Source organism: Falco biarmicus, chromosome 11, assembly GCF_023638135.1.
Source record: "Falco biarmicus isolate bFalBia1 chromosome 11, bFalBia1.pri, whole genome shotgun sequence".
Taxonomy (NCBI): Eukaryota; Metazoa; Chordata; class Aves; order Falconiformes; family Falconidae; genus Falco; species Falco biarmicus.
In genome coordinates, this window is record NC_079298.1 from 20,412,522 (window position 1) to 20,426,565 (window position 14,044).

The 14,044-nt window shown below is 41.9% G+C and overlaps 1 protein-coding gene across 6 annotated transcripts in view; it reads left to right on the forward strand.

Moving 5' to 3' along the window:
* The window catches only part of LRRC8D (leucine rich repeat containing 8 VRAC subunit D), a 53,815-nt gene that overhangs the window by 15,805 nt on the left and 23,966 nt on the right, over positions 1 to 14,044 (forward strand). The window contains exon 1 of one of the 6 annotated variants that reach the window (XM_056355772.1): positions 1,881 to 2,058. The exons of 4 other annotated variants lie outside the window; for them this stretch is intronic. In XM_056355772.1, the coding sequence (XP_056211747.1) occupies positions 2,037 to 2,058 (22 nt within the window). In that variant the 5' untranslated portion in view covers positions 1,881 to 2,036. Of the gene's footprint in view, positions 1 to 1,880; positions 2,059 to 5,695; positions 5,718 to 14,044 lie in introns of those variants that run through there. One more of the 6 variants, XM_056355771.1, reaches the window with a different exon arrangement.

Here is a 14,044-nt window from a genome sequence, read left to right on the forward strand (position 1 = left end):
ACTGTTTTTTGCTTGCAACAATGTTATTGCCAAAGCTGCCTCAAGGAAAAAGTAAATTTTTCCTTAGGTTTTAGGTAAATACATAAATAATATATACATATATAAAGTAGGTAGATACAGATGTCATTTTGATGACTTCTGTGCAATGAAAAGGATGTCTACGTACCTCACCCCAACATTACAGCTTCCACGTCAGGTTGTCTTTTCTTTCTGTCCTCCCAGCAGAATTTTCACTGTTAATGTTAGACGCAGAAACTGGAAAACAGCCCTACTTCAGTGGTTTTTCCACTGTTTTTGCTCCCGCCCTTCTTTGCCTAGTGGGAGGCTTGCCCGTTACCGATAGCAGAGGGCAGTGCCCCTGGGCAGACGTCTGCAAGCAGAGCTGTGGGCAGCCAGCATCTCCTGCCAGCCTGAGCCTGGCCACGGGCACCGATACCGGCTGCTGCGGGCGGGAGGGGGGAGCTGGCATTCATCAGTGATCGGCAGGGAATTTACCATAGCAGAGAAAAATCTAAGCAGGGTCAAAATGCAGCAGTGCTCTCTTGGAACCTTTAGCGGAGTAATGTCATGTTGTGGATTTTCATATGTATTTCATTCTGTTTCCTACTGGATGTGTACCAGATTCAGTAGGCTGCAGTAATGTTAGCTGTGTGTTTTGACACAGCGTGATGCTGTTTTGAAATGTTTACCTGCTTTCAGTTCTCGTGTTTTGGATAGATGGGAAGAGATTCTCAACATATGGTTGCTCCCCCAAGCTTCATCCTTTGTCTTTGGGAGGTGATGCTCTCTCGAATAAGGGAACACCATTGCAGTGTGCTTGTTCTCTTGTTCTCTTAAGAGGCTGGCTGTGAATACTGGAGCACCAAATCAGCATAGTGAGGTTCAGCATCAAAGGGTAAGGTATGCCCATCCTTGTCTGCACCTGATTTCATTTCACAGGGAGGTGAAACACTTCCAACAATGGAGAAACCACGGAAGGGCTTGGGTTGGGATGGGGGAAAGTTGGCCTTGCCAAAACCTGGTGGTTCTTGCGTAGATGGGCCTAACATGTTGTCTAGTAACCTTGATATTGAAAAGGACACACCATAAGAAGTCTGTGACATTGTTGCCTGGCACCTCAGACAGTGAAGATGGGAGGAGAAAGGAAGATTTGTGAGGGGAAAAATGAGCAAACAGCTCTTTACCTAATTATTTTAGTGCTGTTGTGGTTTAGCTTTAGTGCTGTTACTCTGTCCACAGCTTTTTATGGGCCTCTTTTAGAAAAATTTTAAATTTAAATAAATAATACATTTCTCTAGTTTTATTTATTATTTCAAGTGCTATTGCTTGCTTGCAATTATAACATTCTACTGCCTCCGGTGACTGGATATATGAAATCCTGGCCTTTGTTGGGGAGCAATAAACTCCCAAACTTTGCACTCATCTGACTTGGCATTTCATGAAATAGCTCTTGCTCACTTCATTATTGGAAACTATGGAAAAGTTTTCTATGCATAATTGGAATTGATTTGATCAATAAGGCATTAGCCTCTTTCCTATTCCTTCAACTCTTACGTTCTGCATGAGCTGGGCAAAAAAATGTGGTTTTTCTGCTCATAAACTGCATCTGCTGCCTTTTGAAGTAAAATGTTTTTTTCCAGGCAGTCTGCAAAACAAGTTCAAGTAATTACGTAAGGAACTTAGTGATAACATTACCGACGTTTGAAACATTGGGGGTGGGGTGGGGAATCCGTGAAAATAAATTCTGTACAAAAGGAAAACCCCAGACAGCCCCTGTCCCCCTCCCATGTGTTGTTTTGAAGTCCTGCAGTAGTTAAGAACGCTGCACAGGGTTTTGTTTTAAATCTCCTCTGCAGAGGAACTATGGTGGTTTTGGGCTTTTGAGGCAAAGCTCAACCATCCCACCCCACCCAAAAACCCAACAACTGCACCAGAGCTGCGGTCTGGGGTCTGGCCGTAGCTTGCAACTGGATCTGGCGGTCCCGCACGCCTTGCCTTTTTGTCACATCCTGCCACCTGGTGACTTGCTGCCTCCCATGACGCCGGGCTGGGATCTTGGTAATGCTGCTGGAGGCTGGGGGCAGTGCACATTCCTGTGGCTTGGGGGAAATGAGGAGGGCTGTGGAAATAGTGGTGTTGAATGGGATTTTCTTTAGATGCAAGAAGCAATGGGCTGTGATAGAGCTAGACAGTCCCATGTCAACTTACCACCTTTTGTTTGATGAGTAATGGCTGTTTTTTCCCCAAGTCTGTGTACTTCCTAGTTCTGGACAACACCTGACTGGTGGTAACTTGCAGTCGAGATCCACAGCAATGCCAGTATTTCCTTTCCAGGTGAGGGAACAGGATGGGGAGCAGCAGAGAAGCTCTGCAGGCTGTGGATGAGTGTTTGGGAAGGCAGAGGTGGGTGGTGGTGGAGCAGGGAGGTATCAAAAGACACAGCATGGAGCAAAAAAGCATGGGTAATGTTATGGGAGTGTATCGGTTCGTTTCTCCTTTGGATTGTGCCGTCCTGGTATGTGTATTTAGACTGGGACAATCTGGGATAACAGGCTTGGTAAAATAATCAGGTTGCCAAGAACTCCATCACCTTGTTAAGCATCATTTCAGATTTTTGATGTGTTTGTCCATCTTCAATGCAGCTAATTTAAGATATGTGTTTAAGATAAGGGGGTTTTAGCACTTTGTCTGTAGCTTCTCTCCTTACAGCTCACGTAAATTCTTCTGTTTGTTTTGGTTTTGCACCCCTGCTCTGTCTTAATTGGGGTTCAGTCTGAGGGCAACAACTGAGAAACTCCTTCTTTCACTAGAAGGGTATGTCTAGGTTGTAGGGGATGGGAAAATGAGAATTGGAGCTCTCATCTATAAACATTTATCAAAGCTTATTTCAACAGCCATTTTTGTCTTTGTTATAGTAGCTGGAGCTATGCCAACCAAAAAAGCCCCAAACCTGCTTTGCTTTGACATTTAGCTAGATCCTTATATATAATATCCTAATGAGGGGTAGAGTTACTTTCTGTTTTCTTTGTGTGTTGGATAGCACTTACATACATCGTCGGTAGAACTTGGGTGGTTTTTTTGCAGCGTCATTGAGTTACTTTTGCTTGCGTGGGTTACTCACATAGCTGTGCTAGTGGGAAGACAGATGCTTGAAATAGAAAAATATGATGAGGCAAGGGCTGTCAAGTATTATGCATATATTCTGTACCTTACATACTGAAGCCCTGACCTACTTGAGGCCTCTAGGTGCTTCTGCAATGTTTAGCAATGATAAACTGCAACGTCTGGCAGAGGGATTCAGTGTGCAAGAATGACACCTAAAGAAACAACCTTTAATCCTATCCCTGAAATGAGCCAGTTTCAAGGTTTCTTATTTTGGGAGGGGTTGGATGGGGTGCTTTCATTCATGTGTATGCTGGCATGATGTTCAGTGGCCAGCACCTTGTGTTAATAATTGTTGGAAAAGTAATATTGTTAGAGCTGACTTATTTGACCTATTTTTCCTTGCATGTGTGCTGCAGTAATTCTTTGTGTGTGCATATATATATATATATATATAAATATCCCCCCCCGAGATATTCAACATACCAGGAAAAGCCCCAGTCACCAATAATATCTGAAAACAGCAAAGTAAGTCAGAAGACCAGAAAGCCCCCAGATTGTCCCTTAAGAGCAACAAAATGAGCTATAATGTGGTCAAGGAGAGAGCTGTTTGCAGCCAAGGGCACTTGCTAAGGGGGAGATGGGATATGAAAACCCAAAAGCTATCTTTTTTTTTGAATGAGGACAAATGTAGTTGTGTTCTCCAAATAAATACTCGAAGTAGCTATGTTCCTTAGTGTTCCTTATAATATTAAATGGCTGTGTTTCACAGCTTGTCACAAAAGGCCTTGGGGCTTATTCTTGGCTTTCTGGATAGTCTGATCACAGATGATAGAACTAGGCAGGCTAAAGGGTCATGGCATTTTAGAAAGATTTTCTTAAAAATAACTCGCTGACCTTTTAGAGTTGGAGGTATCCCCAAGATAAGCTGTTTCTGATTGATCTGAGGCCAGAGATATGTTTCTTGCTTATTAAATACACCAAGCATGGATAGATTTGTATAGTCTTGACAGGCTGTGTGGATCAGCAGTGGTTGAAAATGTTTTCTGAAGTTTGAATGGGTTAAACAGTGTTACTGGTGTTTCCTCACACCTTTCTTGTAATGTCATCTACCATGTTAAAGGTATATGTAGAGGATGGACTTGTTTTCGTTCTGTATGTCTGTAGGGCGCATAAGGAATGCGCACCTTGTTTTCAGAGCAGCCACAGACTAGTCCTCAGGAGCTGAGTCACTGCTATTTTGTAAGCCGGGTTTGCCTTCCTTTCGCGCTGTTCTGCGTTTTTCTGTTCCCTAGTCCATGATAATGTAGATTTTTTTTAAGTAAGTGTGCTGGTGTCAGGAAGCCTGCTTCCTAGAGTAGTTAGTGTCTTATCCCCATGTGCGTGGTGTGTACTTGGCCTGATTTGATACTAGCAAATGTAATTTTTGAGTGTTCGTTTCTTTCTAGTTGGGTCTTCATCAAATTATGATACAAAGGCACTTTCCTTGCAGCTGTCTTAACATGATCATTAATAAACAATTATTATTAAATGTGGGGACTATTGTATTTAGTCTGTTGTTATACCGTCTTACTTGTATGATCTTGTTTTCAATTTTCCCTACACAATGTTTGAGACTTCCCTGAGCCTCAGATTAATTGACATGTTCTACTTGCATTTTAACCGAGCTTCACTATAGGGATGCCGTGGTAGGGTGGGACTGGGAGAAATGGGCTGCTGGAAGGAATCGGAGGGAGAGTCATGGCTCTATAACTTGAGCATCCAAGTTACAATGTGTAGTATGTGTAACACCTTGAATTATGACGCTGGATTCCACTATTTACTTTGAAAATCACTTAAACTTACTCTTATACCTTAGTAATACTTTATTTATGGGAGGTAAGGTATTTTCCTATGATTGATAGTAACTTCTTATTACTTCCTTTTAGTTGGATCATTTTTTTTTCCATTGGGAGCTTATAGGAGGAGGTAAGGTGCCAGAAATTTTCAGCAGTGTCATCTTTTTTATTTTTTAACAAAAAGCTTTTCTGAAAATAACTGCGTATCAATGTGTCTATCAAACTCTTCCAAGGGGCCTGCTACCTGTAATTTTTTTACAGCTTTGCTAGGTTAAAGTTTGAAGGTCTGATTGTTTTAATTGATGCTTTTGCAAAACTTCCGTAGCTGGAAAACAGACAAGTCACGTGTGTTTCATGTTACTTCTGCATGGTTAAAATCAAGGGCAGCAGTGTGGGCTACCACTAGAAGTATTCCCAGGAAAACCATATGGGAGAGACTAGGGGAGAGAGAACCCAGCAGAGGCTTTTTTTCCTGTTTCTACTGTAGCTCCAAGGCTGAACATAATAAAAGGGAAAAATGGAAACCATCCTCATGGAAAAAGGGTGGTGTGGTATCACTGTTCCTGATAGTGGCCAGGAGTGCTGTGGAGAGGGGAGAAACAATAGGAAGCTTTTGGTTTCCTGGGTGGAGTTTCACATGTGACATTGACAATTGGGAGCCTGATACGAAGGCAAAGGCGTCGGGGCTGGTAGAAGCAGCACCTTCCCTGAGAACTGCTGGACTTCAGTCTGGGTGTTCCTACAGGAAACTCCACCCTCTCCTTCTATCTCTGTCTGGTACGTTTTCTAAGCTTTGATGTCCTCGTCTCGTTAACTGCTGGCAAAAAGTTACATGTGTGGGAGATATGCAAATGTGTTGTAATGTTCTGATACAATTTTAGCGCAGGAAAAGAGCAAGCTCTGTACATGCATATCACCAACTGAGCTCCGGTCTTGCAGCTTAGTTTATTTAATAGAGCTGTTACCTCTGAAAAGGGGTTTACATGGGTGTGAGGTATAGGAGCAAGTTCTTAATTTTGTAAGCTTAAAAAGCAACTCCTATCAAGCCATGCTTCCATAAAACTAAATTCCTTTATAGGCGGTAGAAACTGTCTGTATGAGTGTAGGGAATTGGATTGTTTAATGGCATGTTTATTGAGGATTTCTGATGATGTGAATTCTCTCATTGCTTGCAGTGCATACCGTCATTGGAAGAATACTGGCTTTGCTATGAATAACTGAGGTGGACTTCATCTTAATGTAAAAATTACAAATACTGTTTTGCTTTATGGGTTGGGGGTTTTTTTGTGATTTTTCAGGTTCAATGAGAACATGATCTTTTTGTGGGAGACAGGAATGAACGTACTAAAATCCTTTCTCATATGTAGGGTTAAGTATTGCACTCAGGAGGGTAATGTTCCAGTGGAATTGTAGTCTTTTCATAACAATTTAGACTTTGGTAAAGAAAGTGGATGAGTCATTGCAGGGGTTTGATAGCTGGAAAGATTGATTAATAATTAATTTAAAGCCAAGAATCCCCTTTCCTCTGTGTCCCTGCTTTCAGCCATTCAAAAGATCATCAGATTCCCATATGTAGTTTAGCATTTGAGTACTATGGACATGTTTGTTTTGATGTCTTTCCCTGAACTGCAAATGTTGGGTTTTCTTTTCTTACTTACACGTTATTTATAGAGAGATAAATGTCATACTTGGTTTGAGTGTTTTGATGAGGTTACAGCACTTGGAAAGAGCCAAATGTTCCCATTATTTTGGTGTGAGTGTTAGGGTTAATTATACTTGCTTCATAACAGTTTTGAGTTCCACTGGTATACTAGGTGCCTCATGGGCAAAGGTATTTTTTCAGTGTTTGTATGCTCTTGCGTACAGGTTCGTTTGCTTTACCTCAATAGGTTTGTCTCAGTCAAGGCATTACATTTCTACAGATTTGTGTTTGAGCTGGGTGTCTTAACGGGAAGCCCTAGATCCATGGTGCCTTTTTGCCTTTATGCTGGGATAATAGTAAAAGTGGAGAATGCTCCAGAATGAATGCAATGTGACCCTGAAGGGATGACTCTAAATTGGCCTTTTGAATTCAGTTAAATTAGCATAAATAATCTCTGTTTGAGGAGTTTTCCAAGTGCAGTAGGCCAAAGTCAAGGGGTCAATCAAAACCCATTCGTGAAGGGCATGGAAACTTCAGCAAGTTTTTGAAATCCTGGAAGATGTAAATTGATACCCTCTGAGTGCTCCTGTCTGGGGCAGATCTTTGATACAAGGTACATCTTTTGGCTCTGATCCTAGAAGAGGCAATAAATTGGGTTTTGTAATTTTATTAATTAAAACCATGCTATGTGCAGTCCTGAGCATTTTTGGTACTGAATCTTGAGTGTTTAGTGCATGGTGCATGTACATTGAGGTCTTTGTTGCTGGCAGTGTGCAAAAAGCCACTCTCCAACCTTTTGTTAATTTTTATTCATTTTTAAGCATGAAAGGTGAATGAAAATGTGTAGTAATTTTACCTGGAGCTGTTGCTGTCATTCATAATTTAAAGCTGAAATGCTTCACATTTCAGTTCATTGGGCTCCTTGATCAGTAAATCCTGAGCCGTGGCTCAGCGATAGTCTTCTGATCAGGCTCCTCTGAAAGGGCAATGGCTGTCAGACACTTGGCACTGAGATGTAGCTGCAACCTTCTGTTGTTGGTGTTTGTGACATTGTATTTTGTTAGATATGTGGGGTGCAGCAGCTGAACCTTGTACTTTTCAAGGCCTGAGTCTGTGAAGAGTTGTCTGTGTTTTCCAGCTTGCAGATAGCGATACACTTTGGCCTACTTTAACCGTGAACTTTAATTTGCCTTAGTCAGAATTTAAGATTCAGTTGCACTGCTGTATAAATTCTTTGTAACATTTATCCTGTGGCGCAGAGGTACCTTGAGTAGTGTTTTTTGAGTGGAAAAAGAGTGTGCAGGACTGCTTTGCAAGGATAACATTGGAGTTAGACTCCAGTTAGTTTTGTAAAAAGAGGTGGTTTGACCTGTGTAATAAAACAACCATTTGCCTTGGTACAAAATATGGAAGGGGAAGGCTGTTTGGTTTTTTTTCTTTCTCTCTCTTAATTTGTGTTAAAAGGATTGAAAGTGAGAAATGTGGGGATGATGAAGAAACTGTAGGTACACGGAAGGATATGTGATTTTATTTATAAAACTAGACCTCCTTGAATGCTTGTTTTACGCCAGTAAAACCTCCTTGGGTAAATGTTGTGCAGGATTGAGTGAGTGTTCACCTGCTGGGTCATAGAGAGTAAGATGGGAAAGCAGTTTGCTCTGGAGTGGTGCTGCGAAGAAGTGGATAATTTCATGGCTTCAAGTAGATAAAACTTGCTTGGTGGCAGTATGGGTAAGTTGAATTTGACAAGAAGTGGGAAGGGAGAAGGATATGTGTGACTAGGGCAATACTTTACATCGTGGAAGGAAGAAGCAGGATCTGGAATTCATAGTCTGACATTTCTGGATGTGTGAAGTAAGCCAAAGGAAGCTAGTGGGTGTTGGGACATGACTTATTTGCTCCAGTTTGTAGAGTAGGTGTGGACAGAAGGACAGTGAGAAATCATTGGGCTTTTTTAACCTAAGAGGCAAAAATTTGTGCATCAGGCACTGGTCAGAAGGGTATGTGGCAAGGTACTCTGACCTGCCCTACGTCCTAGGGTTTGAGCCTGGCGGTGCAGCTGTGTGCAGTTCACTGCTCCAGAGCCGCTTCGCTCTGGATTCCTGCCATTGGAGATGTCTTAACACGGAGAAAGCCCTAAACAGAAGTACTTGCAGTTACATTTGCTTTTCCTGTGGGATCACTGCAGCACCCCTGGACGGATGAGATAGGGGTCAGAGATGACCTGTGTTTCCTCCTCAGAGACTTGCCTGCAGAGATGTGTGGGCAGAGCGGTGGTGCTGTAAGGGGGTTCCAGGGCAGGGCGGGTGGGTCTGGCTGTTGAAACTTGCCCCCAGGAGCAGGGTTCACCAGGGCAGCTTGCCTCCTATGCTTGGTCCAGAGCCTGTAAAGCAAGAGTTAACCTACACAAAATAAGTGGCTAGGCAATGCTTCTGCATTAAACATTGTTACCTTTTGTAACGGTGTATCTCCTGCTAATTACCTCACTTCTGAATAGTTGAGATGTGAGATTGATTATTTTATTTTTTTTTTTTTTAAGCTGAACTTGAAATAGTCCCTGTAGGGTTTTCAGGCTTGGCCACAAGAACATTACTTGTCATGTGGTGTCACATCAGCTGAGAAATCCTCAGACAGTAAGCCTGCATGGATTTTCTGATACTTGCCTTTGTCCTAGCCTTGCTAGCAATTCTTCTATCATTCAGGCTGGCTTCTCTTGTATGTTTGGGTTATGGGGGGTGGTGGTAACAAAGCCTGTGAAACATGACTATTTCATGAAAAATATTACTCTGCAATATTCTTTCAGCTTTCCTAATGGGATCATTTTTTGTTGGCTTCTAGTTAATAAATACAGTGCCCTGTGAAAATAATGGGTTATTGGGATTGTATGGATTCCTATGGTGCTCTTAGTGCTGTAGCTTTCACTAGCTAGCTGTGACTTTGCTTGTGTGCACAGCAGAGTTGTTTACATGTTGGGAATATGCTAGAGGCAAGGAGAAAGGAACAGCTTTAATGTGATGCAGCTTAGATGCTCAGTGGGGGAGGCCTTGGAATTGTTCATAACAGGATCAAATGTCGATCAATGTTTCAGGAAGAATAAAGTTACTGTTTATAAGAAAACTGAAGAATAGTATATTACATGCTTTCCAGCCATCTTAAAGCCGTCTCTTTTTGATCCTGCCTAGGAAAATGCCCCTCTCCTGTGGTTCGTTTGAGCCCTGTAGGGTATCAGTGGTGCCTGGTAGAAGCATCTATCCAGACCACTCCTGTTTGGCTCTAGCTGCTTCTCTGGGCAGCCTTCGGTAAGGAAACAAGCTGCCAGCAGCTTTCTGCTCTTCCATGAAATGCCTGGCGTTCGTGATGTTGAAGGTGCTGCCGGAACGTTGTGGCTACTATTAGATTTGTTTTAAAGGCAGATCTGGTATTTACTGACTCCACAGAGTAAGAAAGGAGTTACTCTGCGTCAAGTCATGAACATGAGAAAATGGCTTCTCCCTTATTGCAAGGTATAAAAGCTGGAAGGAGAGGACAAAGACAGAGGAAACAGCTAGAGGACTGGAAGAAGAAAACAGCTGAAAACCTCCTCCTCTCCTCCAGAGCTATTTTTTGTCAGTGACAGAGAACTGTGGGATGAGCAAAGCTGATCTGTATCTGCAGCAGGCAGTGGCTCTGATCTGAAAGTGTATCCCCAGGAAAAAACAATGAGAGCCTAGCTGCGGGGGAGGGAGCATCTGAAGTCGAGGCACCTCTGCTGGATCTGAACCTGCAATTCCTGTTCCAGGCTGCTTTGCGGTGTATTCAGGTGATGCTTGAAATCGTAGAACAAGGGATTGTCACTTTTTGTGTTAGGTTGTGCCCGGTGTGTTTGCTGTCGGGGTGGCAGGCTGGGGTTTGGGAAAGAACAGCTGGGGGATGCAGCTTGCAGAGAAGGGGTAGGGATGGGGGGGAGGGAGGGAGGGAATGGAGCGGAGTCTTGGAAAACTGTGTCATAAGAGGCTTTTCAAACTAAGGCTAGGTGCTTGTTGGAAATGCTTTTCTAAAACAAACCTGGAAAATACCTAGTCATGAATTTATTTACAAGAATTCCAGCTTTTCTGATTGTGTGGTTTCTTGCATTCTTCTTAGAATGGTTTGGTGTTGAACCAGCATCCTGATGTGTTGTGTTGTCTGGGCCTGTCTCCCAAGGGAGATATTTTGGACAGTTACTCCCAAGTAAATCCTGTGTGTGGTTCTGGAGTTAAGGGCTTGTCTTCACATGCCATTGAGAAATAAATAATACTTGAGTCAGCTGAAGGTGTGAATTTAAAGTTAATGGCTTCAACTGCCCTACGTCTCTGAGACTTAATAATTGAAAGTCACTCAGATTCTGGAAAAGAGCATCTGTAGAGAGTCTCAAACAGTTTAATCAATTTTTTAATTTGTATGGTTTTTATCTCGAAGTAATCCAAAGTGCCTTCTGCAGAGAAAGCCTCAAAGTGGATTATGTTATATAGGAAGGCTGTTCTTAAGGATTTGGAGGGTTTACGTGGATGCAGATGTATTACTAGTCGGAATAGCACTTGTATTTTAAAGGCATTCTGTACTTTCATCTGCATTTAATAATCAAGCAACTTCTTCAGACTCTGCTAACCTTAACCAGAAATTATGAGAGGAATGTGAATTGACTTCGGTCTCTGCAATAGACCTTTGAAACACTGTTACAGCATCTCAAATTTGTCATTAACTGTGTCATGACTGAGATTTTCAGGAGAAATTTGTAGTTCATGTATTTAATCTTTCATAGGGAATGGAATGCACTTCTTAGGTGGGTAAAGCTGCTGATGTCTTGTGAGATTTTTTTTTAAGCTGATGGGGAGGAGGAGGAAGTAAGTTAGAGGAGTGAGTCCTCCTAGTAAATCTTGGACTTCCAAGCCAAACCGAGATTCTTCCCATCCCATACAAAGCTTTTTAAAATATGTGTATGAAGCAGAGCACTTTGGCAAAATCTGAGTAGTAGAAAAAGGCTGAATGTTTCAGTATCTGAGGCTTTTTGCAACCTGGATAGCTGTGTTTACCTCAAGTGTGAGAGGAGAGGACAGAGGAATCCAGCACAGGGAGCGTACACTTCAGACTGAACTGTCTGCAGACTGGTCGTTTTGAATATCTGCTGCCTAATTTAGGGGGAATTTGTTGCAGAAGGTGTGGGTAGGGCTCTGTGTTTTGCTTTTTAATGTACTGCTACAGACTCTTCCCCCCTCCTTCATTTTCCCTCCCATTTTGCTGTTTTAATAAGAGGAATGACTGAGCCACTGTATGTGTTTTTCCTTAGTCGTTTTTGGTTGTACCAATACCCTGCAAGAACCCAACCCAGGTTATTTCCTTTTCAGCTACTGAATTTAGATTCTTGTTAAACATCATACGGAATTTTTACTCTAACTAAATGCATGCAAGTATGTGCTTCAGGAACTGTGTAGGACTCCTGATATGTAAAGTCCATCGTGTGTGTTGAACTGCAGAATTACATCTGCATACTGCTACTGCCACCTTCTAGGATACCTAACAGATCCCTGTGTATGAACAGTTAGCATATTTATTTAAAGTTGTGAAACTGGAAGGTTCTGAATGTTTTTCCTGCTATCGTGGCAATTACAAAACCAAATGTTGTGGGTTTTTGCTGAATACGTTTAAGTTTTATTGCCCTGTGAAACGCTTGGTCCTAGAGGCTATGGACTGATTCCATACTGAAGTTTAATCAACTGCATGTGCAAATCCAGGTACAGCATAGATGCTTTTACCTTAGGTAGACAAGGAATGTTGTCTCTGCACTCAGAGTGTGTGTGCTTTGCGCTGCCTTTCTTCTCTGCTGAGGCTGCAGAGGAGCACTGCAGTTTCTGTGGTAGTGACATACTGGGATAGGACTGAAGTCAGTTCATTTTTGCCTTGTTCATCAAACAAGCAGCAGATGGCTGGTCATATGCAGAAGCTATTAACCTGGGTGAGAGTCAGGCTGATGAGGAGGAGCCTGAATATGTTTGTTATCCAGTCTGATTGACTCACCAGGTTGGTGGCTTGGTAAATGCCTTACCTTTACAGTCAAGGAATACAAGGAATTAATATAGATCTTTTTAAAAAATATTCTTTGGAGATGTCCAGAATAGCTAATCGGCAAACATACAGGTTTGTTTGCCTTTATTGCTTCGAAGGTGCTTAATGTCCTGTTGGCATCATGAGAAGGTGTTAAGTGCCTTGGAAATTCAGCCCCTTGCAAGTCAGCTCATGTTTCAGCTCTTCAGCCCAGATAGCTACTGTGGACTTCTGTATCACACAACTGGCCGTTGGTGTTTGCCATGGGACCATGAGTGTGACCCAGTTGCAAACAGGATGTGCAAATAGAGAGCAGCCCCAAAGAAATTATATTTAATGCTTCAGAAGAGCGTATTTGTCATCATGGGGAACTTGACGTTATGTAGGAAGAAAAATATGAGTGGAAAGCAGAGATCTCTAGAAGAAGATACTAAATAGCTGAAAAGCTAAAATTTTGGTTTTAAAAAAAAAGTGAACCGCTACACTAACAGCCCTCTGACTTCAGGACACATTTAGAAATTTCAAAGTGAAATACAGTAATTAAGGGGATAATGACTACATGAGAATTAGCGCACATTAGGAACTAGGAAGTAAGTTAGAGAATTAACTTTGCATATTTTCTACAGCTGAATTATGTTAGGAAACGAATAATTCCAGTTACTAGATGGAGATAATAAATTAACTCATGCAAGAAAAGTAGAAATATTTGTTAATACTGTTCTGTATTGGGGAAGGTGCAGAATGTGATACCATCAATACCATTCCAACACAGAATTACATCCATCTTAATGAATAAAGATTTATTACCTTCTAGGGACAGACATATGTAAATCAGCAGTGCTATGACTACGTTGTTCAAAAGAGCTTGCTGAAAAGTCTGCAGGCCTGCGGACAGTTTTTAATAAATGTTGGTATTGAGGGTCTTAACTGTGCCAAAGTAAAAAACAGAACGGTGGGTGACTGACTTAACCATATTCCAGCTAGATTGACATTAATCCTCATAAAAATATTGGAAAAGTTAATGGAATACTCAATTGATAAAACATCAGGCAGACTAATACTAGTCTGCATCACTTCAAGGGAAATGTCTGATCATATGTGGTGGCATGCTAGAAAATTAAGATTTACTTGAGAGAGAGACCTGTATGAGGTGTAGTAAAGCCGTATCTTCAAAAAGCATCTGATACAGGGGCAGGGAGACAGTCCAACCCTTGTGGTCCCCTACTACTTCCTAACTCCTTCCATGTGCTACCTATAGTTCCCTTGCTTGGCAGCAGCAAAGGCAGTCAGTTAGGACTTTGACATACCCCTTTGGGACTCCTGTCCTGACACGTTTAGGGCTATGTGGTATTGCAAAAGTAAACGAATTAAGAACTGACTAACTGATGTTTAAAAGTTAGTC